Source organism: Oculina patagonica, chromosome 5 (assembly GCF_052425735.1).
Source record: "Oculina patagonica isolate OP01 chromosome 5, crgOcupat, whole genome shotgun sequence".
NCBI classification, from domain to species: Eukaryota; Metazoa; Cnidaria; class Anthozoa; order Scleractinia; family Oculinidae; genus Oculina; species Oculina patagonica.
Genome location: NC_135762.1, coordinates 1379274 through 1405925, shown reverse-complemented (window position 1 = coordinate 1405925; position 26652 = coordinate 1379274). Strand labels below are relative to the sequence as shown.

At 39.0% G+C, this 26652-nt stretch overlaps 3 protein-coding genes and 2 pseudogenes across 5 annotated transcripts in view; 2 read left to right on the top strand and 3 right to left on the bottom strand.

The window, feature by feature from the left end:
* Positions 1–25310, bottom strand: part of LOC144654727 (melatonin receptor type 1B-like) — a 55676-nt gene extending 30366 nt beyond the window's left edge. The window contains exon 1 of the mRNA XM_078514958.1: positions 22304–25310. Coding sequence (XP_078371084.1) covers positions 23126–24202 — 1077 coding nt within the window. The 5' untranslated portion in view covers positions 24203–25310 and the 3' untranslated portion in view covers positions 22304–23125. The remainder of the gene's footprint in view (positions 1–22303) is intronic.
* Positions 938–2283, bottom strand: LOC144654249 (histamine H2 receptor-like). The gene has a single exon (XM_078514331.1). It carries the CDS (start codon positions 2090–2092, stop codon positions 1070–1072), a length of 1023 nt encoding a protein of 340 aa, XP_078370457.1. The 5' UTR covers positions 2093–2283; the 3' UTR covers positions 938–1069.
* On the top strand, positions 4009–5320 carry LOC144655179 (melatonin receptor type 1B-like). Its single transcript, XM_078515395.1, has one exon. The coding sequence runs from the start codon at positions 4034–4036 to the stop codon at positions 5060–5062; it is 1029 nt and encodes a 342-aa protein (XP_078371521.1). The 5' UTR covers positions 4009–4033; the 3' UTR covers positions 5063–5320.
* LOC144653967 (ATP-binding cassette subfamily C member 4-like) lies at positions 6656–14499 on the bottom strand (annotated as a pseudogene). The gene is made up of 6 exons (XR_013570856.1): positions 13945–14499; positions 12296–12723; positions 10459–11715; positions 9765–10335; positions 8422–8558; positions 6656–7800 (listed from the first exon to the last, which is right to left on the bottom strand). The product of XR_013570856.1 is annotated as an ATP-binding cassette subfamily C member 4-like (transcript).
* On the top strand, positions 17320–21243 carry LOC144654762 (major facilitator superfamily domain-containing protein 6-like; annotated as a pseudogene). Its single transcript, XR_013570975.1, has 2 exons — positions 17320–19591; positions 20921–21243. The product of XR_013570975.1 is annotated as a major facilitator superfamily domain-containing protein 6-like (transcript).
* Positions 25311–26652: the final 1342 nt, after the last annotated feature.

Below are 26652 nucleotides of genomic sequence, written 5' to 3'. Positions count from 1 at the left end.
TAGTATTTTTAATGAACTTTAGATTTTAAGAATTCAGTATTTTTATCCTATTGTAATTTTTAATATTTTTACTTGTAAGGGCATTGAGATTTTTAATGTAATGCACTAGAAATAAATTATTATATTATTATTAAAGCAACACACGTGCCTTACCAATTACTATGTTTTCATTAGTTAAGAAAGAGCAAGATACATAAAATGGCGTTCGTGGACGTTAAAAAGTAATCCTCTAAGAAACTGATTCGAGGAGAATCGTTTAGATCTGAGATAATCTTGAAACAGATAGAATCACGCGTCAGTCTACCCGGTCCGCACGTGTTAATAATAATAATAATAATAATAATAATATAATAATAATAATAATAATAATAATAATAATAATAATCGAATGTTTATCCAGGATAGCCCTTCAGTACATGCGTACTGTTATCAACGGGGTCCTGCTGATTAAAAATTACTAAAATTACTAATTATATAATATACTATGAAAAATTGTGTAAAAAGCGGATCATGCACTAAGTTAAAAACCTTAAAAAGCTACAATAAAATATTACAAGTAAAAATCGTCCAATGCATTCCTAAATAAAAGTCTAGAATTAATGTTTCTTAAATTCAAAGGTAAAGAATTAAAAATCGAGTCACCTATAAAATAAAAACTACGGCGCGCAAAATCAAGTTTGACTTTGGGCAGTTTTGCTGTTTTCCCGTTGTTTATAGTGTTGGCGTTATGATGTAATCGTTCATAATTTTTAAACGGAGAACACACAGTTCCTTTAAAACAATCAAAAACAAAAGAGCATGCTCTCTTTTGTAAAAAGTTGTTAATTGATAAAATCCGAAGATCACAACTTCGCAAACTGCACTTTGGGGAAATGATTTCCAAGCTTCGGTTCTCAATAGAGCGAATCATGCGTGTTCTCATTGTTGTCATTGTTCTCATTGTTGTCATTGACAGGGTACCTGCTTGAGATTTATCAATTTTTTTGTTAATTTGAATTCCTTCTTCTCCACCTGTTTTTATGACTCGGCCCACTAATAAAGAAAGAAGATGAAACCCTGACCCAAACGACTAAGAATTCGTTTGGTTTTGTTGTTTTTTCAAGTGCACACCATTAACTTCTCTTTTACTAGCAACAGAAGCGACTTCAGGTGCAACTCTTGCCACTTTCCACCAACACAGCAATTTGTTAAACTCTCCTCGAAAGGCACGACTTGTGGCAGTGTAAATAAAGGGATTTATTGAAGCGCTCATAAACAGCATAAGGGTAACAAACAGCTCTACAATTCTGGGAGCTGTCTCCGGCGATGAACGCTTCCAAAACGCGAACGCCCAGAGTGGTATCCAGCAAAACAGAAATCCAGCGGCCACATACGATAATGTGCGGCTAATGTTGATCTCTTTCGCTGAAATCAGTCTTCCTGTGCGGTTATTACTGATGTTAAGCGAAGGAACTGCATGAAGGTTATGCCGGCGTAGTGTAGAAAAAACTTTGTAATAACTGAAACAAGCGATAAAAAATGGCAAGAGAGAAAATAAGCCAAAAACGACAGAATAATGAGCCGCTTTTCTTTTTCTTTCTGCGAAAACCACACTACACACTGCGTAACCAGGGATAAACTCAAACCTGTTCCAGTTTGTCACTCGACCTATGAGCAGATAACAAGAAAGCGAAAGCCACACGCAGCTCAACCAGACCTTAGATCTGCGTGGTGAAAAAAACCTGTTGTAATCTTGGGTCTTAACAATTCTTATGTATCTGTTAAACGCCGTCAGACCCATGATTGCTGGAGTAACGTACGTAGCAAAGACATCAACAAAACCTTGAAGCTCGCATAAGGCATTGCTGAAACCCCACCGTCCAGTGATTAATACGGCTGAAGCTAACGGCATCTCCACTGTTGCACATAACAAATCGCTGGCTGCTAAAGCGACGATATACAGACTAGTGTTTGATCGCAGTTTAGGGTTTTTGTACACTGCTAAACAAACCAGAGTGTTTCCAATGATGCTTATGATGTTCAGTGCAAGACAAACACTAACTTCTATGATAACAAATGCTAAGCTTCTGTCTGGCAATTCCAGTGAAGACATCAGACTGGCTTCAAACGTTTCTTTTAAGGAGAAATGCTCCCTTTAGAAACGGAAGAAATAACTTTTTTCTACGAAAATATATTTTAAATATTAAAATTTTGCTTGAGGTATAGATGTTCCCTCATGCACACATGCAGCTACGAACAGAAGATGAATGTAAAATGCACAACAAATTAACGTTGCCAGGTAGAAAAGACAGTCCTTGTTTGCAAGCGTCCTGCGGTAAAAGCTTTTTTTAATTAAAGTTTCATGTTCCTAATATTCATATTCATAATATTCATAGCAGATTAATAATTAAAATTGCTTATCTGAAACATTTTACACGTGCAGGTGTTAAGAAAATTAAAATCGTAAAATATCATTTTTGCATTATTTATAAATATTGTTCAGCTAATCAACAATGATAAAGGCAGATATGAAGGACTTCAAATCACATTATATACTTTTATTTTGTTCTCCGCAGAAATGGACCTTTTAATTTCTTTTACCAAACTTAACGCTATTTATATTTTAACCTGGTGTTTTTGAAGTTATTTTTCTTTTTATTGAGATTTTAACAATAGAAGTTGACAGTTTGTGATAATTATATATAATTACAAATGTCCGTGCCTTTAATTACAAGATCCTAAAGACTTTTGCATCCTACAGTTTTATCGATTTTGAAAACAATTTTTGAAGTGTGTTACATTAAAAAAAAAAAAACAATCTTAGAGATTTTCTGACGTTTTGAACTCCAAGATGGCGGGTCCAAGATGATGGACTTTTGAACTTTGGTTCATGATTGCACTAAATCAAATGTTTTTTGATCCTTTGTGTACACCTAAGAAGTTTGATTTCTCAGATATTGCGTGAGGATGTCTTTTTAATAAGCTTTTATTCTGCCTTTGTCTCTATTTGATATCGAGGCCCAGTGCAGAACATTTCATGCAAATGAATTTGACTGATTTGCATCAGAAAGTTAATATGCGCGCGCATGCCATCGCGAAAAAACTACATTATCACATGAAAGATTTTGAATCAGGCGTCACTTTGAAAGAGAGAGTTCAAACTTAGTTTACTACAATGGTACCCACTTTGAATAAAATGACATTTTCAGTTAATGGACTTGCATATCAAAATGAGACAAATTTAGTCCTGACGTAATTCTTGTGGGCGGACAAAAAAATTTCACATGAGAAGAGACTTACAGCGTCACGAATTCACCTGCAGTGTATACTATCGAAATAGAAGCTAGAGAATCTGTTGAATAATTGCAAGCTTTGCCTGGGGTTCTGGTTTTGTAAACTATACTCGTGGAAAAGAACCGGGCTTAGCGAAAAAAAGAAAGCCTTTTCAGATCCATTCCCTAATTAATTAATTATTCGAAAGTTCATTAAAATGCAGTGCAACCGGAACATGTTTTGTCGTTAGTCAGCCAACTGCCATATTTTTTAATTAATACAATGTCATTTTCGCCCATTTTTCTTGCGACGAATAAACCATTAGTGATAATGTTTTTTTTTTTTGAAAAATCGATCGTTGCCCGAGCTTCGGGTAATGTACAGTTTGAGAATGAAAGCAAAATCTTATCATGTCCTACGTGATGTCAGACAATTTTGTCTGTTTAATCACCTTGACAAATTGTTTTGGCAGGTGATCAAAGAAAATGTAACAATTTTATTATGCACATAAAATAAATGTTAAAATTTGCCTGTGGTTTGTAGATGTGTCTCTTTGCAGAGATATTAAAACCTTGCTGAATACTTTTGGATTGGACTGAAGCCATGTCACCAGGCTTTAAACAAGAAAGCAAATAATGGTGATAAAAATTTTAATCTCAGAGATACTTTAAACAAAATCAATATCGACTCTTCTGTCTTATTAGCGTCATTTACTTTCCTGAAGCCTTAAGCACGAACGCAGTTTCAAATACGTTCGACATTACAGGGCGCTGGCAGCAGGATGTCCTCGTTGGAATTGCAAGACCGAAGCTTAGCAGTTGTTGTCATTGAAACCACTGTGTGTCTTGTCATGAACATTATAAGCATCATTGGTAACACTCTGGTCTGCTTAGCAGTATACAAAAACCCTAAACTTCGATCAACTACCAATCTGTATATCATCGCTTTAGCAGCCAGCGATCTGTTGTGTGCAATACTGGATATGCCGTTTGCTTCAGTCGTCTTAATCACGGGAAGATGGGATTTAGGCGATGCCTTATGCGAGATTCAAGCCTTTGTTGATGTATTTGTTACAAATGTAACTCCAGCGATCATGGGTTTGACGGCGTTTAACAGATACATGCGAATTGTCAAGACTCACAACTACAACAAGGTGTTCTCAGCTCAGAAGTCCTATATCTGGTTGAGTTGCGTGTGGATTTCCTCAGCACTTTACACGATCACAATCCGAGTGACAAATTGGAGCAAATTTGACTTCGATCCTGGTTACGCAGTGTGTAGTGTAGTTTTCCTGACAGAAGAAAGACGTATTGCTCATTACTGTGTAGTATGGTCGGTTTTTTTAGTTCTACCATTTTCTGTCGCTTTTTACAGCTATTACAAGATTACCAAAAAAATCCGCCAGCATAAGATGAATGTAGCTCCATCCTTGGAGCTTAACGTGCAAAATCGAGCCGCGGGAAGAGTTTCAGTTCAAGAAATAAACCTTAGCCGAGTGTTGTCGTATGTCGTCGCTGGATTTCTGCTTTGTTGGGTACCAATGTGGGTTTTCATCTTTTGGAAGCGCTTTTCTCCAGAAACAGCTCCCCGGGGTATCCAGTTATCAGCAATCTTTCTATTGTTTTTAAGTAGTACTATCAACCCCTTTATCTACGCCGCCACAAATCGTGCGTTTCGAGAAGAATTTGGCAATTTGCTGTGTTGGTGGAAAAAGGGAAGAATTACACCAGAAGTTGCTCATTCTGCTGCTAAAGACAGAAATGTTGACAGTGGAGTTACGAAACAACAACAAGGCGAAACAATCACTTAGGCCTCTCAGCGTAGTATCTCGATCTGTCGGTCTGGCTAGACTGTTTGGAAGACTCACTTTTTGACACAATTATTCTTGCCGTTAACTTTATCATTTTCATGCTGCAAAAGTAAGCACCACTGGAAAGGAACGGTCCTAGTGGGGGACAAAATATTTCTCTCGAAGGTTCGGCTACAGTCCGAGATCGTTTACTATTTAGTGCACGAAAAACCAAACAATCGGAATGGGAGGGTCCCAATTCAGATTTGTACTGTTAAATGGACTAGCCTGGTGCGAGCAAGCATAGCTTGACAGATGGTACGTAGAGGGATTTTCCGGTCATTTCCGTTGGAATAGAAAAAGGGCAATATGCCTGAGGAGTTTAATCTTTTCCGAAACCATGGCATAACCCAGGTAGAAGGGCTGGAAATTTGCATTAAAAGGGGTGCTGTGTTTTCGCCTTTCTAGGCTGGTAGAGGTGGGTCTTAAGAAGGACAAAAAAGGAAAAATGCCGTTTTCGAAAAATGTAGTAAGAAATTCGCGACATTGACGTCTTTTATAATATCACATTTTCTCCCAGGCCGGTTTAGGTAGACTAGAGATTAGCCCGCAACTTGTCAAGAGAAATTCGTTACCCAGACAGTGCACAAAACCGTTTTTATTGTTGTGTTAAATATTGTGCTTTTGGTTCGGAATGACCACTTATCATTAAAATAATTGATAATAAATTCAGCGTAAAAAGTTATATGTCAGAGCTATAATCCTTAGGCAAACTAAATATTATATACTTTAAAATGCCTTTTAAATATACAGCTGTAAGTTTGAGGACAATTTTTGTCCTCTGTAATTTGTATTATTGTAATGGATCCTTTGCAGCTGACGGTCACATAGTGCAATCTTCATTTACAGCATCGTGACCATAGCGATTACAAAGCCTTGAGAAGTATCCTTCTTTATTCAGAAGCAAATTTTCCGATTTGTCGGTCACACAGTACTAAATAACCCCTTGCTGGACAGCAAGCTACGCATTGGGATGTACCAAAACAAAGCGACTTCAACCAGTCATGCTTGACTTTCCTTTGTTTTGAATGTCCCTGAGCGGAGCTTGCCCTCCATCATGTCGGATTTTGTACCATGTGACCATAATTAAGTTGCAAAAGCCTCATTATTATATTGCAAATAGTTTGTTTTAAATTTTATATCGTTTAAGCTACTTTTGTCATTATATAATTATAATGTAAATTATAATCATCATCATTTTCTTGCTACCGTATTGAATTTCACGCACACGTTTTAACCGGCCTCGTCGCTCCTTTGTGTCGCGTGAGTAAATAAACTACAGTAACTGTTGAAGTCTGTGTAATAATAGATTCTGATTCTAGCTGTTTTTTAAGGTCATTGCCCCGAAATAGAACTGACAAAGATTTTCCACAAAACTTTGCCTACAAGTTGATTACATTAAAGGGACTTAAATTTTGAAATAAAAAAATTGGGGTCCCCATATTTGTTTAAGAACAGGAAGACCTTGTTGAGCACTTGCAAAGTACACATTTGCAGTAATAATTTATTTTTCAAACAAAGGAATTGATCTGTTTTCGTTTTACAGCAGAAAGAACTTGATCGCTACACCCAAAATATAAGAAAAACTTGATAGGTCACCATACCTGAATACGAGAAAAGACGATTTATTTATCTTGCGAACTGAGCCGCATAGAAAAAAGCCGCAATTTTGTTTATGTGCGCACGCTAATTACGCGTAAAATTCTGCGCAGTAACGATGCGCAATGCAATACAGGGCAATGACCTAAAATAAGTGCATGAATGTGACAATCTTCATTTATCTACAGCATCGTCACCATAGCGATAATAAAGCCTTGAGAAGTGTCCTTCTTCATTTAGCAGCAAATTTTCCGGTTTGTCGTATTCAACAATTTGACCGTTTTGCAGCACCAGAACACGATCGTAATCTATAATGGTGTTCAATCGATGAGCAATTGTCATCACCGTGCAGTGTTGAAATTTTGTGCGAATAGTTTCTTGAATTAATTGATCTGTTTTGTAATCGACGTTGGCCGTTGCTTCGTCCATTACGATAATTTTGTCCTTCTTCAATAAAGCGCGAGCCAGACACAGAAGTTGTCTTTCACCGACACTGAAGTTTGCTCCGCATTCTTTAATCCCCTCACTCAGTTGCTGTGGCAACCTTTCCACCATAGTCTTCAAACTTGCTTCCTCTAGTACATCCCACAATTCCTTGTCTTCGTACTCTTCAAAAGGATCCAAGTTCATGCGCAGTGAACCAGTGAACAGAACGGGATTCTGAGTAATAACTGACATCGCTCGGCGAGAGCTTTGTATGTTAATGTCACTTATATCGACGCCATCAATGATGACATGACCAGTCGGTTGAGGCACGCGAAACAGAGCTGAAACCAATGATGACTTGCCAGCTCCCGTGCGACCAACAATTCCAATTCTCTCGTTGGAATCCACAGTAAAACTGACATCTTTTAGTATTTCTGGTCCACCCTGGTAGTAGACTAGACCCAGATTCTTTACCTTAACTTGGCTGTGCTGCGGCCAGTCATCTGGAGGCTGAGTCTGATTCTCGTGCCCAGGTTCTTGTTCGATTTGTGTATATGTGACGACACGTTCAACTGCTGTCATGTAATTTTCAACCTCTGAACACTGCCTGACGCCATTTTGGGACGTATCGAGAACTACTTGAAGAGCATATACAACAGAAAGCGCCGTGATACCTGCAAATTGAACACCACGCAGAAACGGGTCAGAAAGGATTTTTCATTCCATCAAATGAATTTTTGACTTCTGTATGATCTTACGGAAATTTGGCGAGAAGCAAAAACCGTGATTGATTAGCTCTGTGCGCGCGTATTTGTAGTCACGTAATTGGCGCTTGGTCACGTGGTGTCCAATTACAGGTATCCAATTTGAACAACTTCAAATTGGATAACTGTAATTGGACATTTTTTCTCGACCTCGAAAGAGAGACCCTGGGAACGAGGTTGACTCATATGCACATAGATGGCTTCTTTCTTTCTGTTTTCCTACTGTTTGTAAAACTGATCGAACATGCTTTTGACTTTTTCAAAGAGAACAAAAAATTCTCAAAGACTTCCTGACCTCGAAATTTTGTTATAGATACAATAAATTATTAAATGGACCTCGTGTCGTACAGGGTACAATTCAGAGAGTAATCGTGGTCGTTATTTCAAATGTAGAAATAAATCTGCAGTTGCGCGCTAACCTAATTTCAAATTACTCGCCCGATTACTCCCTGACGAAAACGTTCAGTTTAATTTTGTAATATATGTTGTTTTAGGTTCAAATATTTCTAGATATTCAAAATAATTCAGTACCTGAGCCTGAGTGCGAAGCAATAGCAAGGAATACAACAAACGCAATAAAAACAACACAGATCATTTCCAGACGGATGGCAAGCCATCTTACAGTGGACAACATCGAAAACCAAGTTTGGTTGTGACGGTCTTGATACCTGACGATAAAATAACAGCAAATAGATAAAAATCACTGAAGGATTTGTTTGTAAATGTGTTGACACTAAGGGACACGTTCCAGGGACATGTAGCAGGGACAAAAATCACAAGTCAGGCACAAACAAGAAAATTAAAAGGGACTATGTCAAACTATAAATGTCAAGGGGATTTCGTAGTTTTTGGTCTAAACTATTCTGAAATAAGTGGTAGGCAACTTTACCCATGAAAAACATTGTCTTTGAACATTTAACGGAAGGTAAAACCTTTATTTGGGGATAGAAATCAAACTTCGGCTATAAATATTGATTTGTTTGAAGGCGCGCGGAAACAACTTGAAAACGTTGGCTAACTTCAAATTGCAATCCATTTCCATCCGAGCCATCCGCAGCCAAACGCGCTTTTAAACAGTTTTAGTGCTTTAAAATAGCAATTGGTAATAAAAATGGAGCATTTTTTTGGTTTCCTACGGCACAAATATATAATTATTTGGGCTCGTAAAAAATCTGTTATTAAAATCCGTGACATAGTCCCTTTAATGTGGCGGAGAGATGTTCTCGTAAGGGACGTGTTAAACATTCTAATCCGTATAAGCAGGAGTTGATGGGCTCCTGCCCAATAATTTCTGTTGATAAAAATCTCCGAATTAAAAGTTCAAGATCCTTTAGAGCGGAGAAAGAAAGCTTTTCTGTTAAGAGCTCTGGTAAGCGACCAGCGTCACGGCGGTTACGAGAGTCTATTGCTCGTAAACGACTAGCAGTAGTTACGACCACTCCCGTGGGGGGGGGGGGGGGTGGAAGGAGCACCCCAATTTATACGGTAAGGCTCCGCCCCAAGGTCCAACCCCTTAACCTTTTATATGCCATTTTGACAGAAAAGGTACCCCTTTCGTATATCTTTATTGAAAAAAGTCACCCCTTCCATATATCTACTTCCAAGAACCCTGTTTTCTCTTTGTAAACTCCTGGAATGAAGTAAATGAACAACATAACGGGAGAAAATCAACGATATCGAATAGTGGTCTGGGTATTTACTTGTCTTACCAAGGATTTTGCATGTCGGTTTGAAACCTCAAGAAAGCTTTGGTTTTGTATATTTTGTTTAAGTTACTCTAATAACGTCCCTGCAAAAATAATGTTAATATGGGACGACAATAACAAGAAAATAACATTTATAATTTCTTTGGAAATTCAATTATAAATTCAAACCTGTACAATTCTTTGATAAATGAATCTTCCTTCTTGTACGCACGAATAGTCACCAGTCCATTCAACGTGTCACTGAAATGAGAGAGCACTGGGCTTCGATTTATTCCTTCCAGTCGCCTCAGTTCACGTGATGTTTTTGTATAGTAACGTCCGATGAGAATAAAAATGATCATGAGCGGGATGGCCGGCAGGATAATCCAGGGGTTGAGAATGGATGGAAGAACAACTGAGCCAATGCAAAATAGAACGAGTTGCACAGCATCCAGGAAAGTATCTGGTAACAGCTCATCCATGATGCCAATATCACGAGAAAACCGGTTTAATACTCGTCCAACAGGATTAGTGTCGAAGAACAAAACCGGAGCTTTTAACACTGCTGACAGCATGGAGTTGTGAAGGTGAATGGAGGAATTTAACAGAACGTTCAAAAACATGGCTGCTCTAATGATTGACAGTATAAAGGCTCCACCCACCAAGCCGCCATATATGTAGAGATCCTCGCTTTGATTCTTCTGGTCATGTGATCGACTAGTTAGTCGAAGAAGCCACCAGTCGGGAAGTACAAGTGATCCTAGAGAAAGGAAATAGAAGCTCCAGACATAACCAAACATGGTAAAAACCCAAACAGAAATGTAAAGAGCATGTAGAAAACTAACGCCCCATAACAGATTGAAAACACATTAACAATACCAACCTTGAACGACGAGGAAAAACACAACCATTGCTCCAACTCCAATGACATGTAATTCAGCCTTTAAGTAACGCCAATACAGTTTCCACGATATAGAACCAATCACACGATCTTCTTCATCCATTTCTAGACTTCCAGGTTTTTCGTCTAAGATTCCTTCTTGATTCGAGGCTTTTTCCATCTGTAAGGTTGCTGCTTCTGACTTGCCAGCAATCTTGTTTATGACATCAAAATTCAAACCAGAATTAAATACCGACAAAAAATCTCCTTTCACTAAAATGGAGCCTTCTTTCATTACCACAATGTGTTTGGCATCCTTCAGGGCCTCGAGGTTATGAGTAACCATCAGTCGTGTTTTATCTTGCAACAAACCATTGATACATGTGTTGAAGATATGATGCCCCACCTTTGAGTCCACTGCACTTAATGGATCATCCAACAGGTAGATATCAGCATTGGAATACACTGCGCGTGCTAACTCGACACGAGCTTGCTGGCCACCACTCAGAACTATCCCATGTTCTCCTACAACTGTCATATCACCGTCCGGAAACCTTTGTAAGTCTTTGTTCAAATCACATGCCTGTAACGCCATGCGATATCTCTCTGGGTCAAATGTCTCGCCAAACAAGATATTGTCACGTACTGTACCAGAGAACAACCAGGGTTGCTGACTAACCCAGGCAACTTTTCCTTGACATGATAACTCGCCTTCAATGAGTGGAATTTCTCGTAGGATAGCGTACAGTAGCGATGACTTGCCACAACCAACCCGACCAGTGATGAAAACTAAATCACCTCGGTCTGCTGATAAACACAGAGATTTCAAAGTTGGTTTTATCAAAGTGCCATTCCAACTGCTAACGACATTTTCCAGCCAAAGCGAAGAATCTTTTAAATGTATGTAACTTTGATCAGGTAGTTGAAGATCACCATTTTGGCTGGAGTGAGCATTTCTTAAAAAAGTATCCTGTAGATGTTTGTGGATGTTATCATCGTCAAATTCAAGGAAATTCTGAATACAAAGCTGCCCACAAGTCGGCCAGTGCAACAACTGGCACTGCAAAGCACCATGAGACGGTAACTCTAAGTGTGCTTACAAGCGCTAAAATCATGAACGTGTTATATGAAGTGAGTTCAGTTCCTGAAGCTGCCAGTGTAACCAAAGAAATAAAAGCCGCGATTGGTTGACAGGAGTAGAGTAGAGATGCAGTGGTGGCCAGTACTGCTGTTTTCCATCTAATCAATCTGACTTCTTGCCTTAATTGAAAGGAAAAAATTTCACAGGTCATTCCATCGAAATTAAACTTACACTAGATTTTCGTACAAACTTTGCCCATTTGTTACATATCCATCTTAAGAGTACCTAAATTTTGAATTAATAAAGAGGGGAGAGAGAGTGCGCGCGTTATTATCACGCGTAAGAGAGCAAGATGTCTACATCAATCATAAGTTTGTATCAGTGGGTGAATGCGTACCCATCCCCGCACAATCCCCCGATACAAACCAATACTAAAAATTTAGTCGAGCTTAAATGCTACAACGTAATACTCACTACATAGTAGTGGCTAATACTACTGAGTTCTTAGTGAATTAAATAAAAAATCAGTTCACGAACTAAATAGTCAGCTCGCGAAAGAGGTACTAGATTTATGTACTAGAAGTACGGGCTGGGATGGGGGGAGAGGGAACTAGGAGCAGGAATGGCGTTGTTTTAAAGTAAGCGCGCACTGCCCACCAGAGAGAACCGAGGCCGAGAAGAGAGAGACACAGGAAACCAGCTATCGTTAATGTGACGTCTGTCCAAAACGTCTACCATTTCCATGTTAGTAACACTTACCGCCGTATTCGTTGCACTCTTTCCATGAAGGGCCACTCCCAGGCATACATCTTGACGGTACGAATTCCAGAAATGATGGAGTTCATAATATTGACACGCTCATCCGCCACTTTGGAGATTTTTGATCTTAAGGTAGCGCACACACTTCCCATCAAACCATAATACAGTGTAAGAGTCACTAGAAATAACACGCCAGTCAAAGGTTTCAAACCAAACAAGTAGAACATCAGAAACGAGACACTGAACATCTCAAAAAGGCCTTTAAATACGGAAAAAATGTTATTAATCGCATACTCAAAGCGCTGAAGGTCACCAGCGATGAGATTTATGACATATCCACTTGTCATCTTTAACAATTCTGCTTGACTCCAACAAAGAACCTGCAAATAAAGAGGACACTTAAAATGTGTTGCAACATCTCTCTTCAGCTAAGCTCCTGGTCCCTGACCTGAATCAGCTTTTTATGACTTCCCTACCAAACATAAATATAATAAGCTGATTTAAGGTATCACGGAAGGAAAATTGGCGTTTTCGTTCCAAGTGAAATTGTGTGCAAACCATCAATGGTAACCCCAATAAAGTATATATTTTCTGAAAGCTTATTGAATAAAGATTCTAATTGTGGATTTTGTTTGCATCATATAGACCATAATAAGCAACGTCAGCACTTTGTTTGCAATTATGATGTTGCGCAACTTTAGGTTTATTTGAGAACACATTTACATGAGGGCCTAAACTTTTATGTGGAATTTGATCTACATATATTGGTCTAAAAAACGGTGTCTCAGATTTTTCTTTTCTTGCTCCATTAATTTTTTATACCTTAACCATAAGTCCGAGGAGGGCTTCTCCCTGATATGGACTATACCGGGATGATTCGTACGAAAAGGGTACCATTTGCAGGCTAAAGGCATATAAAAGGGTAAGGATTTCACAAGTTGAAGTATAGAAAAATGTAGCAAACTGTCTGACTCAGGTATTTGAAAACATCTCGAAAATTCAGTTAACGGTGTTAATCACGGAAAAGGTTAACAAAAAGCTCGATTGATTAGAAAGGGCATTAATATATATATCTTTTAATATATCTATCTTTTCAGGTAAGAGACAAATAGGTAAGGGCTAGGCCTCCCCTCCTAAGTTTAACCATAAATCAGTATTATAATATACTTACTAACCATAAATGTAATCAAACGTAATCTTAAATTTTATACGATTTAACCATAAATGTAACTAATGTAACTGAGACGAGTGAGGAAGTGAGGTCTCATTGATGACAAATAATTGGTCATATTCTTAGGAAAGATCGAAATGATAATTGCAATGTTGCTATGAGCTGGGCACCAGAAGGTAAAAGGAGAAGGGGAAGGCCAAAAACCACTTGCATGGAGATGTACAGTGGAGAAAGAAAGGCAAGAGCTAGCAGTTTGGAGTTCGTGGGAGGAGGTGCGGACCGCAGCACCAATTGGCTAGGGTGAAAAAGCTCTGTGAAGGCCCTATGTGCCACGAGGCACGAGGAGGATAGGTGAAGGCGTAGGTTAAATGTAACAAACTGACCAACCATAAGAAATATTAATGACGAAGGGAAACTGCACTTCTTTAGCTCTGGTATCTGGAAACAAGGTATCCTGTTTACCGGCTATGTTACTCACCTTTCCGTAAATCATTCCAATTGCGGCTGATTTCCACCTAACAGACATTAACTCAGTATTGTAACGGTACTGGTGTCCAACGAAAATTCGCACCAAAGAAGTCAGACAGATTCCTGCAGCGTAGATGTATGCCCACGAGAAACCTTTTGAATTGGCAGAAGACTTGATTAATTCTGGTAGTAGAAGACTCAGGAACACGGGCTGAAGAACATCACAAACACCAGTTAACAAACATGCACTCATGATGAACATGTAATCAGTAAAAGAAAACATTCTAAAGAGCGCTTTCAACAATTGATGTCCATTTCCTCGTTCGTTTGATGCGCATCTTGTCTTTTCTTCATTCCACGTTTGCTGGAGTTTTTCAGTTGACGTTTGTGTTTTATCCTCGTCAAGTAAAGGAAACAAATCATCGTCTTCCAAAGGACGCTTGTTGCCAGTGGCAAGAAGCTCTCGCACCCACCAGAATGAAAGAATGGAAAAGATGCTGGCGTTTTTCTTGGGGCTTTCCTTGTGTATAGTCCCCGATTCAAGACGTTTGTATTCTGTGGCCATTAAATTTGTCATTCGTTGTTACTGTCTAAAAGAAAAAACAAAGAACAACAAGAGTACGTAAAAGAAGTTCATAACTTTATTTCGAGTGAGAAAACGTACTTAGCTTTGAAAAAGTGAAGGAAAAGCGAGAAAAAAATAATAATACAAATGAAATAAGATAATGTTTACTATCGGTTAGATTTTGGTCTTTAGAGAAGAAACTTTGTGAATTTTACCTGCAGCTGAGATACCTTCTTGTGCTGGGGTGGGGAAGAGGGTTAGGGGAAAGGGATGTTTCTAATCGTCTCAATCAACAGGCAAGCCTGAAACTGGAATACCCCAGTTATTTATTTTTTACTGAACTTTTCAATAATATTTCCAGATTCCGCATTTTAACGTTGCGGTAATTTCCGAACATTTTCGAGGTGTTACGGCCTTGCATTTTATTTTTTTGCGGTAGCGGTGTTCAGATCAGCACCCCCAATTTCGTTCTCTACGTTCGTACGTACAGGAAGGTGACATCACGTGCCAAACCTTTCCAGTTTGATGGATTTACCAAATTTCTTATGTATGAGGCTCCGCTCGCGCGAAGGAGCTCCGCAAAAAATTAAGCTGAACGTGGGGGTTTTACAGCCGCTTTTCATCGCTCTCGGAAACGCCGAACTGGCTAGGAGCGATGAATAAGGACACGTTTACACTGATGCATTTTCGCTGGTGGGTTATTGCTATCGTCCACACTGATTTGATCGAAAGTGCCGCATCGTTTTCATCGAAAACACGTGTATCATTTGAAAGGGTAACCCTGTCACATCAGCGTTGACGTCAGGGGTGCATCAAAGTAAATGCATTAGTGTGGACATGGGCAACGATTCACAATTATGCAAATTTTGTTTCGTGAGAATTTTTCTGGCACTAAAACCACGGAAACTGGATTGAACTAAGTCTGGATCAATAATCGTTTATGTGCCTCAAAAATGACATTTTACTGCTTTGTGCGTTGTCATAACATAAAAAAATGGTAAACCTTATTCAGTTCGTGCGTCAGATGTGAACTTACTGATGTATTTTGCACCATTTCTTCAATGAGCTCTTTGTTGTTGGTGATTCATTCTTGAACATGATTTATAAAGTCAAGTGTAGCATGTTACAGTTCAGCGCTTTAGCGTTTCTGCACATTGTCAAGCGTACAATTGACTTTCCACATAGCACAAAAAAAAACACGAAATGTATAAAAGAGACACGCTTCAGATAGTAAGCCTGTAATTGTTTGGTTTAATTCCTGTCGTTATGTATAAGAGTTCTGGACACAGGTTCCTGAAGATACTCGCACTAATTAAAATACCCCCTCATTAAGTCAAAAACGATGAACGATTGAGAGAGGGTAGAAACATTGCAACTGACACCAGAATTGTTCTTTGCTCGAAGAAACTTTGTTACTAACAGTTGCTAAAAGATATTAAAAACTACATTTATGAAAACATATATCAAATGTGAAATATTTAGCAAGAAACGTTTCGTGTACTGTTGTTTAGGAGAGGCGCACAATGTGATGTCATAGCTGAATGATCAGCAAATTTCTTGTCAATTCAAGTCGCATTAGCACTTTCCAAAAACCATGCAATTTTCTCCGAGACATATCTCGAAGAATGAGCTACCGACCTCTTTTTCGTCAAGGGAAGAGTTACTATCTAGTCACACTGCATAGGTTGTTGGGAACTCATGCGCATAATAACCTAACTGAGTACTAAAGAATGAATAACAAGATGGCAAAACAACTTACACTTGCTTTCTGCAACGATTCGGGTGAGGAAAACCAAATGCTGTTTTGATTGTGACTGACGATGTTCGGAGGAAGCTTTCCAGTTAACGTGACTTCGACCGAAGCAAAACTACGCCTTGAAAATGACAAGCACCCCAGGCAATTTTGCTAATTGAACTTTAAGAAAGTCAAGCGTGAAGGTTGCCACCCTTTTGCATGTTACAGTTCGGTGCCTTTGAATCAATATTGTACGTTAACCCAACTCAACTTTTCGCGCCGCAAAACCTCATGAAGTAAACGGAAGGCCCGAACTGCTAGAATAGCGCAAGATATTCTGCGATTGGTAGAATGGTCATACGGTAAAACCCATAAGAACCCCTTATTTTGGCATATAAAGGACATTTGTTTTTTACTTTTCTTATTATCTGGAACAGTGTTGTCAAAGGTTCATGGAACGGGCTGACGATGGAACTTGAGAGGCGTCTCTGTAAAATGGGTTCACTGCATTTTGGGTTGAGTCAATGTAGAAGTCTTCTAATCTTTTCCCACGAATCTACCCACAGTCAAAAGACCACTCTACTTTTTTTGACAGTAATGGACTCCTGGTGTTTAAAATATCTCAAACTATGTTTAATGTTCTGGCCCGAAATGAACCGTAAGAATAAACAGAGAAAAAGAAATAGCTAAAATGTTCAATTAAAATAAGTATATGAGATTTAGATAGTGCTTTTAAAATGTTTCCCATTCCGATCCTAGTGTCGAGATAGTTTCGAGATTAATTTTCTTATATTAGTCGCATTGCATCAAATCCCATTTTCCCAGTGTAGAAAGTTTGTTACCACATCAGAACCTTCTAAGAAAGACGAGTAAACAGATCCTGTGAACAATTTGTCAAGCAAACTAAACCTTTCTATTTTCTGAGCCAGCTTTAAATTAAAATCAGAACACCTCCGGCAATTTAACTGAAATGCTCTTTGTCTTGCAGATCACAGCGCCCTTTAAACAGGGTATTGATTTTAGAAAGTGATGCGTGAAGATTTTCACCAGGAATTTGCATGTTCCAGGTCGGTAGTTTTTTTTTAATTAGCAGTCCTTTATCGTTTTTTTTTCTTCGAGACTGTGGATTATAAAAAAAAACCATCATGTACAAAAGAGGCCTATGCCGCTAGACGGCCAGGTCATTAATTTTTGAAATGGGGGCAAAGTTACTTTGCTCCAGCGAAGGGTTCAGGCTCAACTAGATATTTTAACTTAAAGCTTGAATGAATATTACTGCAAAGTGCGACCTGGCTGATAGTAGAATTGTCAAGATGTATTTTTATCAACATTTTTGTTCTTTGGCTTTAACGGAATCACTTCAACTCGAGCTCAGAATAAAGTTTATTTGGAAGTTGTCTTTATTCTGGCGAATTTGTTCATGTCGAAATGGTCTGCCTGCACGTCCCTAACTTTAATGAATGCACTGTTAATTTTAATGATAAAACGATTTTGAATGTTGTCCTTGTTATGCTTGTGTCGTTTTGTTTATTCAACTGTCGCCGACTTCTCTGCTCTCGCTTGTTTTTATAAAAAAAAAAACACAGTTTTGGGCTCCTGATTTTGGTTATGTTGAAACGTACAAAACTTTAACACTTTGGTCAATTTCGCAAATTTAAACACGCACGAATCGCTCCCATGACCACTAACAATAAATTCATTTTGCATTAATTCATATTACACTGAATAGTGAAACCATCATTCAAATTGCATGAGGCTTAAAGCAAAAGAACGGACAAACTCTTTAGAATTAAGATTATACTGTATTTGACAAATGTAAAGAAAGTCATTTAAGAAAATTTATACGACAATGACTTCTGGTAAAGGTGAAAGAAATGGCTTTGGATGGAATATCTTTAGTCGATTCAGACGCTTGGCTGACTTCAATGGTATGGAGTCAGTGGTTCCTTACAAGCTACTATTTGTATCTTCTTACGGAGCTTTTGGCGCGCTTCTGCCATATCTTCCACTCTACTTCAAACAGATCGGCCTTTCTGCCATGGAAACGGGTGTCCTTATAGGCCTTCGCCCTCTTCTGCAAGCCTTTGGTGCACCCATGTGGGGTTTTCTCGCCGACAAATACAAGCGCCGAAAATTGATTTTATTCATGGGGGCTGTAGCTTGGATTGTGAAGGCGATGCTTATACTTGCCGTGCAGCCAAGAAATCAAGCGTGTGTTACAGTTGACAAAAACAACACCGTATCGGAACTTAATGGCACTGCTGCTAAAATCGATGAAAGAAGAACACACTCCTTTGATTTACAGAACTTAGTAGACCAAGACAGCAGGGTCGACGTCTCTAATACAGAGATGCTACTGGCCAACACGAAATCGAATTTAAGTACAAGCACCCATAATATACTCAATACACAGCAAAGAGACTTATCACCCAGACAATACAAAGCTAAGTTTCGTCACAGTGCCCAAAAAAATCATAAAAGAGCGGACAAGGAGAACCTCGCTAATCTGACTACAAAAATAAATGCACATCAAACTCAAAGCCCCTCTGGGCACAACATTATTACTTATGAAATCAAGGTAGATGATCGAGAGATGAGCACCATTTTCGGCATCCTCTTGGCTCTTATTATTGTTGGTGATTTTTTTGGTTCGGTTCTCCATCCTTTGTCGGATGGATGCGTGTTGGATTATCTTGGCGATGAGCGAAACATGTTCGGTAGAGTGCGCCTATGCATGGGGCTCCGCTGGAATTGCATTTTCCTCCTTTGTTGTCGGACTCATTATAAATGAATCAACTCGATATTTTTGTGGGCAAATTATAAAAAACTATGCAATCGCCTTTTATTCCTATACAGGATTCATCGTAATAGCTCTTTTTGCCTTGTCCTGCATCAAGATTGTTTACCGGGCTGATTCTTCACTAGGCAACGGCGAGAATTCTTGCCAAGAATTTAAAACTCTCTTTGCATCATTACCCAGGTTGTCATTTTGGCTTGTGTCTGTCTGTTTAGGAATCCTTGATGGATTTCAAATGGACTTCTCAACCTGGTTTCTTGACGATCTTGGCGCTTCTTCGTTTGTCGTTGGCTTAGCTTCCAGTCTTCACTTTCTCTGTAACGTCGTGACATTTCTCGTGGCCAACTACGCTCTACAGATCCTTGGTTACGTCAACTTGATTAGCATAAGTCTACTGATTTATGCTGTGATCTTTACGTGCTTCTCGTTTGCTCAAAGCCCGTGGCTTGGCATGGTGTTGTATATCCTGTTTGGAACTTGCTTTGCAATGTCTTGGACGGCCTGCGTGTCGTATGCAGCACTCCTAGCTTCTGATATTGGAATGGGTGCTACTGCACAAGGTAAGACAAGTGTTGTCATCTTTTGCTTTAAGAATCTTGATAAGACGTTGTAAATATTTCCAAAGAGTTATTAAATTTGCGATCTGTGACGTTTATAATTTGATAAAACTTCTTGAATATAAAGATATGGAAGATGAAAAAAGAAACTGGATGAATATATCAAGAGGAAACTTATTAACCAGAGCCAACGTCCGGAGTAGTAACTGATAAACAGCAAATCCGCCATTACGCGACTGATCTATGAAGAGCCGAAAGCAGCCAGTGAGGAAATTTTTGACCGAAAACGCGATAGTGTTGGCACTGTAATTATGGCAAATGGTAGCGCATTCCAATGCTTCGGTGCAGCATATCTAAAAGAATGGTCAAAGGGACGGATCCAGGAATTTCTGGTTGGTGGGGTCCAAACTTTGATTCAGAAAACACCGACTGTTGAATTGTTTTTGCGACAAATTACTTTTTAACCAAACTTGAAACAAATTCTCATAAAAAACTGACGGTTAACTAAACAACAACCATTGCTCAAACCTCACCTGATCTCATACAAAAGGGAAAGGTCTCTCAAGTATCTACTTGTAAGATGAAAACTATGAAAATGGCTAATAGACGTGCGTGAAAGAAGTGTAGTTATCACTGTCGATGTAAGAATCTCAGTGTCAAGGAAGTGTTCGTTCTGATAGAGGAGGGGGGGGGGGGGTGGTCCAGATCCCCCAGACCCTCCCCCTGGATCCGCCACTGGGTGACCAACAATAGCTTTAGATTTAAACGCGGATTACTATAAGTACAGCGCATTTGTTGCTTTCAACGAAGTACCAAGCTATTGCAGTAAATTTAAAATTGCAAGGAAATTAACTTTCTTAAATAAAACTGTAAAGCAAATTTTGAGTAACTTTTTGAGAAACTTTGAGTAACTTGTGGGCTGCCTTAAAGGAACTATATATGTCACGGATTTTACCAGATTTTTGAACAGTCAAAATTTATATTTGTGTCGTAGGAAACCTAAAAATAATAGTCCATTTTAATTAAAAATTAAACTGTTAGCGAGCATCTTTGGCTGCGTGTGGCTCGGATGCAAACGGATTGCAACTTGAAAAGGTTAGGCTAACGTTTTCAAGTTTTTTTCGCGCGTCATCAAAAAATCGATATTTATAGCCGCAGGTTGACTTCTATCCGCAAACTAAGGTTATATCTTCCGTTAGATTGTTCAAAGATAATGTTTGTTATGGTTTTAGTTGCCTACCACTAATTTTAGAACAGTTTAGATCAAAACTGCTAAATCCCCGTGACATAGTGAGTGAGTGGTTTTGAGAGCTTGAATGTCTTAACCAACAGGAATCCTGAGCGGTCTGTACGTAGGACTTGGTTATGGCGGCGGTACAATGCTTGGAGGATTGTTGATTAGTTTCACTGGAATCCGTACAACCTTCCGACTTTACGCTGCCCTCGCAGTGGTGTCTGTTATTCTGTATAACGTACTACAGCGCTTGGGGAAAAGCAGTGACGACAGTGAGCCCGAAATAAAGTACAAAGCAGTGCCATTTACAGAGGAAGACAAAGATAAAAACTAACTAATGTCAGCGTGATAAAAATGTAACAGCTGATGAAAGTTCATGTAATCTTATTATGGATTTCTGATAAAATGTAGCTCTTATTTAGAGGCAACTGCCTCGTCCCCCCAAAGGGAATTAATTACCCCCCCCCCCCCCCCCCCCCCCACCCAGAAACCGCGCTCAATCGGCCTTGGAGAAACCTGTGGAGGAGGCAGTAGAGGCAATATTAACTTGTATACATGTATATAGCAACACGGCCAGGAAATACAGTCAATAAGACCTTATCCCCAAACTCAAATGTAATGGGAGAGGGCCAAGATCTCGTCGAATGACATGCGCGCAACTAGTTATGCTTTCACCGCGGTGAACAGGTTAAAGACACCAAGTTCTTCTCTCGTCGCGTCTTGCGCAGTTAAGAAAGCGAAGATCTTGGGTCGAGAATGCGTAAAAGAAGGGCCACGGTTTTACCGAGGAGATCAGGCCACCCCTAAAAGGACACCTCTCTCCAAGCAGTCATTTTTGCATATTATTGACTTAGTACGCTATCTGATTTTGTCGTTTTTGTCTTTTTTTTTTTTTTTGGCTTGTCCGTTTTCTTTTTTGTTGTCCTACTTTATTTAATTTTTTTGAATTCAATATGAATCAGGCAGCATTGGTTTAAATTAAAAGTCTATTAATTAAAATTTCTATTAGTCTAGTCACTCATCCTCTTTGTAATTACTATTTTTTTCGCATAAATAAAGTGATATTGGTTTTTCGGATTTTCTAGCAAGCTGAATCAGTCTAAGGTGCATATTTACCTGCCGTTATATATAACGAATGATATGGCAACGTTGATCTGAGTGATCAATAAACGCGGCATTGAGTGCGATTACGCTTTATCGCGTGCTCTCTGCGGTCTTTCGATACTTTTTAGTCCTGTTCGCTCTCGCTGGTTCTTCCTGTTCCCTTTGCTCGTTTGTATCACTGTATTCAAATTCTGGCAAAATAAAATAACCATGAGCATGTTTTCACAACAGGATTTCAAGTAACTGCTGTACCTGACTCGTCCCCAGTTCCTTGACTCTCGACCTTTACGGGGACAAGAGAGACGACTGGGGAACAGTCAGCTGCTGTACTAGCGGGAAACCATGTATACGTCAGTCTATCAAGTTCATAACAAAACGATTCTTGTTTGACTATTATATTCCTTTCACACTTTTAGCATGTAGTTTAAAGCAAACTACCTCCAGCAGGCATCTGGTTGCTTAGCAACAGCAGCTTCCAAAACGTAAAAAAAAAACACGTTAAAGGGAGTTTGTAAAAACTTTTTAGGAAAAAGTTACCAAGAAAGCCCGTTAACTCTGAAAAAGTTTACTACATGCATATCTGAAAATATCTCTTTAAATTTAATTTTTGCATGCACTCGCTATTGCATGAATGATTAAAATAAAAATATTATCATAACAACTGAACGCCCTGAAAAAATTATCATGATAACAGCTAAAATTCGATCTAGGACAATTGTGATTACAAAGTGTTAAAGCGGGAGTGAATTCTGCCGATACTTGCTAATATTTAAGTTTTTTCACACAGTTTACAAACCATTGAAGGCCATACATTCCTCATAACCTTTACAAATTCAAGTAAACATCAATCATTTATCGTCGGACATTTTTTAACTAGCCATAGAAAAGACTCGCAACATAAATGCATTTAGTTTATTCTTTTCATTGCTCGTAAATGACTTTCATTAAAGGTTTATGTGCAAGTTGTTTAACAAAACTCAATGCAAATGTCGGTAATTTTGTACTGACGGTCATACTGATTGTAACTTGTGAATGGTGGCTTGTCCCTGACGCAGTTTCGTCCCGTGGCCAAGGAACTCATCATTAACCTTTCTAAATTGGTAAATTAAACTCGTTGAGCATAGCTCAAAGTGCGTTCGCAAAAAAATAATAATGATGACAGCAATTTGGCCTTATATCGCACAGAATCGTGGAATAAATTACAAAATACTGCCGTTTGCACTGACTTTTAAGATTGCCATATAAGTAACATTTTTCCTTATTTCTGTACGGTTCAGCTCGGCCATATGATTTAGCTCAATGTTTTCTACCAAAGTACCGGCTCGTGTTTGTCTTGGGGCGATACGATTTCTTTTGAAGCAAAACAGCATTTTACGGAACTCTTGGCGAAAGCCATGGTTAGTAGCAGCGTAAATAAGAGGGTTTATGGAGCTACTTAAAAAGACAAAAAATGTGACAAGCAGTGGTATAATCCTTGGTGCTGGAGTTGGAGAAAACCGATTTGTGAGAGAAAGGCTCCACATTGGCATCCAACACAATAAAAAACCGGCCAGCACAAACGCGATCGACTTGCTAACTTTTATCTCCTGGATTGAAATTCTTGTCTGTGTCACTGTCTGAATGTTATGAAGAGTTGGTGCAACTTCTAAATTGTGTTGTCGTATAGCCTTGAACACGTTATAGTAGCTGAAAATGGCCACAAAAAATGGGACGCCAAAATATACGACAACAACGAAACAGTAGTGAAAGAGCTTTCTATTCTCCGTGTAATGCTCCACGCTGCAGGCGGCAAAACCAACAAAAAACTCGTACCTCTGCCAATTTGTAATGCGTGCAACAAGCAAGTAGCCCGCAAGAGAGAGCCACACACAAGCCAGCCACAACTTTGAGCGCCAAGGAGAAAATATTTTCCGATAATGATTGGTCTTTACTATTCGGATGTACCGGTTGAAAGCTGTTAGGCCCATTGTCGCCGGCGGGCAGTACGTGGAAAACACATCGACGAAACCGTGAACCTGGCAAACAGCATCACCGAAAATCCACTTACCCACAATCAAAGTCCAGAAAGATAGCGGCATTTCTAACACAGCACATATCAGATCACCGATAGATAAAGCAATAATGTACAGGTTGGTGGTAGATCTTAGTCTTGGATTGCGGTAGACTGCTAAACAGAGCATTCCATTTCCTACAAGACTAGCAATGTTGAGCGCAAGACAAATCGCGGATTCTGTTATGACGAGCCCCAAGCTCCTTGGTGGAAGATCTAAAGCCATTTTGAATTATCATGTTCACGGTTCCTTCAAAACAAACTTTAGGGCGGTGATGTCTTTTTGTTGGTGTCAGTACTTCCTTTAGTGATATTTACCCATCAAGCAAAGTGTCATGAGTTCGTCGTTCGCCTAAATCAATTAAAATTAAACGATTCACGACAAATGATGCAAGAAATAGAAAACAAATATCTGAGTATAACCTTAATCGTGCACTTCTTGCAGTAGCAATGGAAAAACCTTATGCGAGTTGAAACGCCAACGCGCTCGGTTTTCATTACGACATGCATACGTAGGTTTAGGTTTTTACCAATAACATAGATATCGCACTGTACAACTTAGTGTCGAAAGTCACCTGAAAGCAGGTGCGGTTAAAACTAAACAGCAGGAAAATATTCCACTGAGAACTTGTTCCTGTCACGAAAGACAGGCTAATTAAAATTTTTGACTTTTAAGTAAAGCAGGTGATTGTATAGAGAACCAACAGTGCAGGCGTATTTATTTCTGTAGTCCAAATTCAACACAATCTAGTTTTCTTGTGTGGGCGATTACAGCCTTTTAAACAAATAAAAACGTCCTTTGCCATGCTGTTTTTGTCATCGATTCAGTATTTTTCCCCGTAGCGATGGGAGGTTGTTGTATTTTAAAGTTAATGAGAAGGGGTTTTAATGTATGGAAAGCGGAAAAAACCAATCACAAAGATAATATTGTGAAGCATCCGATTGGTCTTACCAATTTCCTCGAAATTTCCGCATTTCCTCTGGATATATCTTCCTCATTGACTAAATTTAGTGCCAAGATGTTACCCAAAATATATAGACATGCATGGGTAGTAATTGGTGTCTCAGCAAGTTTAAGGTGTTAAAGCCTTCTATTCATAGGACAGGATAAGACAATTAATTGTCGCACTGTCGCCTTAACTCTGTTCCGAAGGAAAATAAACCAACGAATTACTGTAAATATCATATATTATGCTAACAATGATATTATAAAGCCCAATATGCAGAAAAAAATAGGGTAGATCTCTTCAAATTAAGTTACAAACTGACCGAATCAGTAATCAGTATATTTTTTATTTTATTTTTTCTGAGAACAGCTTGTGAAAAAGTGCGAAACTCAAGTGCTTGTCATGGTGCCCGCTTTGGGGGAACCCCCCCAAACGCCCCTCCAAAACACAACCCTTTAACGTGTTCTCGGTGCATGGTAGTTCCGCCGTATTGACAGTTCAATTTCAGTGAACTTGAATTGCGTTATTAATATTAGCCTTTGATATACACAGTACGTATGATTACTTTTACTTATGACTCGGATCATGTACTCCGGCTTGGACAGATGTATACATCACGTGTTCATTATTATTCATCACGTGACATTTGCACGGCAATGTTCCCTCTGGACACGTGATTTGCAGCCTGGTTCCCAGGGCTCTTTATTAAAAGTCTTCTTCTCACAGAAACAGGTCTAGGTACGAAGGGTTTGAGGTGAGAGTCGTCTCCAGCACATCCTCGGAGACCCAGGGGCAGTTAGTGGGGGCGAAAGAAACGCGAAACTGCGGGCAAAAATAGCGCGAAACTGCGCGCAAAAAAAATTAGCATATATAAAAAGTTGTATTGACTGAAAGTGCCCCTGGGGAAAGTGTCTTACCAGACCAGTTCAAAAACCTCTCTGAATACTGCCTCCCGATTGGGCAGAAAAATCTTTTGTATTCCCTTTGTATTATTCTGCCCAATCGGCGACCAGCCTGACTACAGTCCTTTTGGTGTGTTCCACACGAAATATGTACACAAAACCAGTTCGCTCGCCATACCTGTCTTGCTTGTTCGCCAAGAATTTGCTCGGGAAGGAAAAGTTTCGGCTAGTGTCTCCCCTGGTTGAAAACGTCGAAAGTTTGACGGCCATGCACGCGGACAAACGGCAGATTCTTCATATTGTGGTCGATCGTCGATCGTTTGCGAGTTTTAAAAGTTTGTGTGCGATATGCTAGTTGCACTGCTGTAATGGATGTTTTCAGATTTTTTCTGGGAAGATCAATGACAGCTTTACGCGAAAATTTTCCAAACAAGAGTAATTTTTTTACGAACAAGCCCGGCAGATGAGCTACGCGTGCAAAGCGTGCAGCAGCGATTCCTAAGTTTTTTATAGGTGAGATAATAGAAGATCGATCGCAGCTGGAAGCGAAACTACAACAACAACAAAAAGTTTATTTAAACAATCATATTATTTACAATATTTTTCACCTCCCGCAATTAGCCTAGTTATTTGAGGCGGGAGGTAAGAAGAAAATAAAGAAGAAAAAATAAATAAATAAAGTTACAAAAAGGTAATACCTTATGTACATTAAAGAAAAGATAGTAATAAGAAAGATAACTTTGAATATCATAGTAATAAATTAAAATAACAATGTGTTTTTTAAGTTACATCAAGCTAAAGATTTTAGTAAGTCAAAAACTATTTCC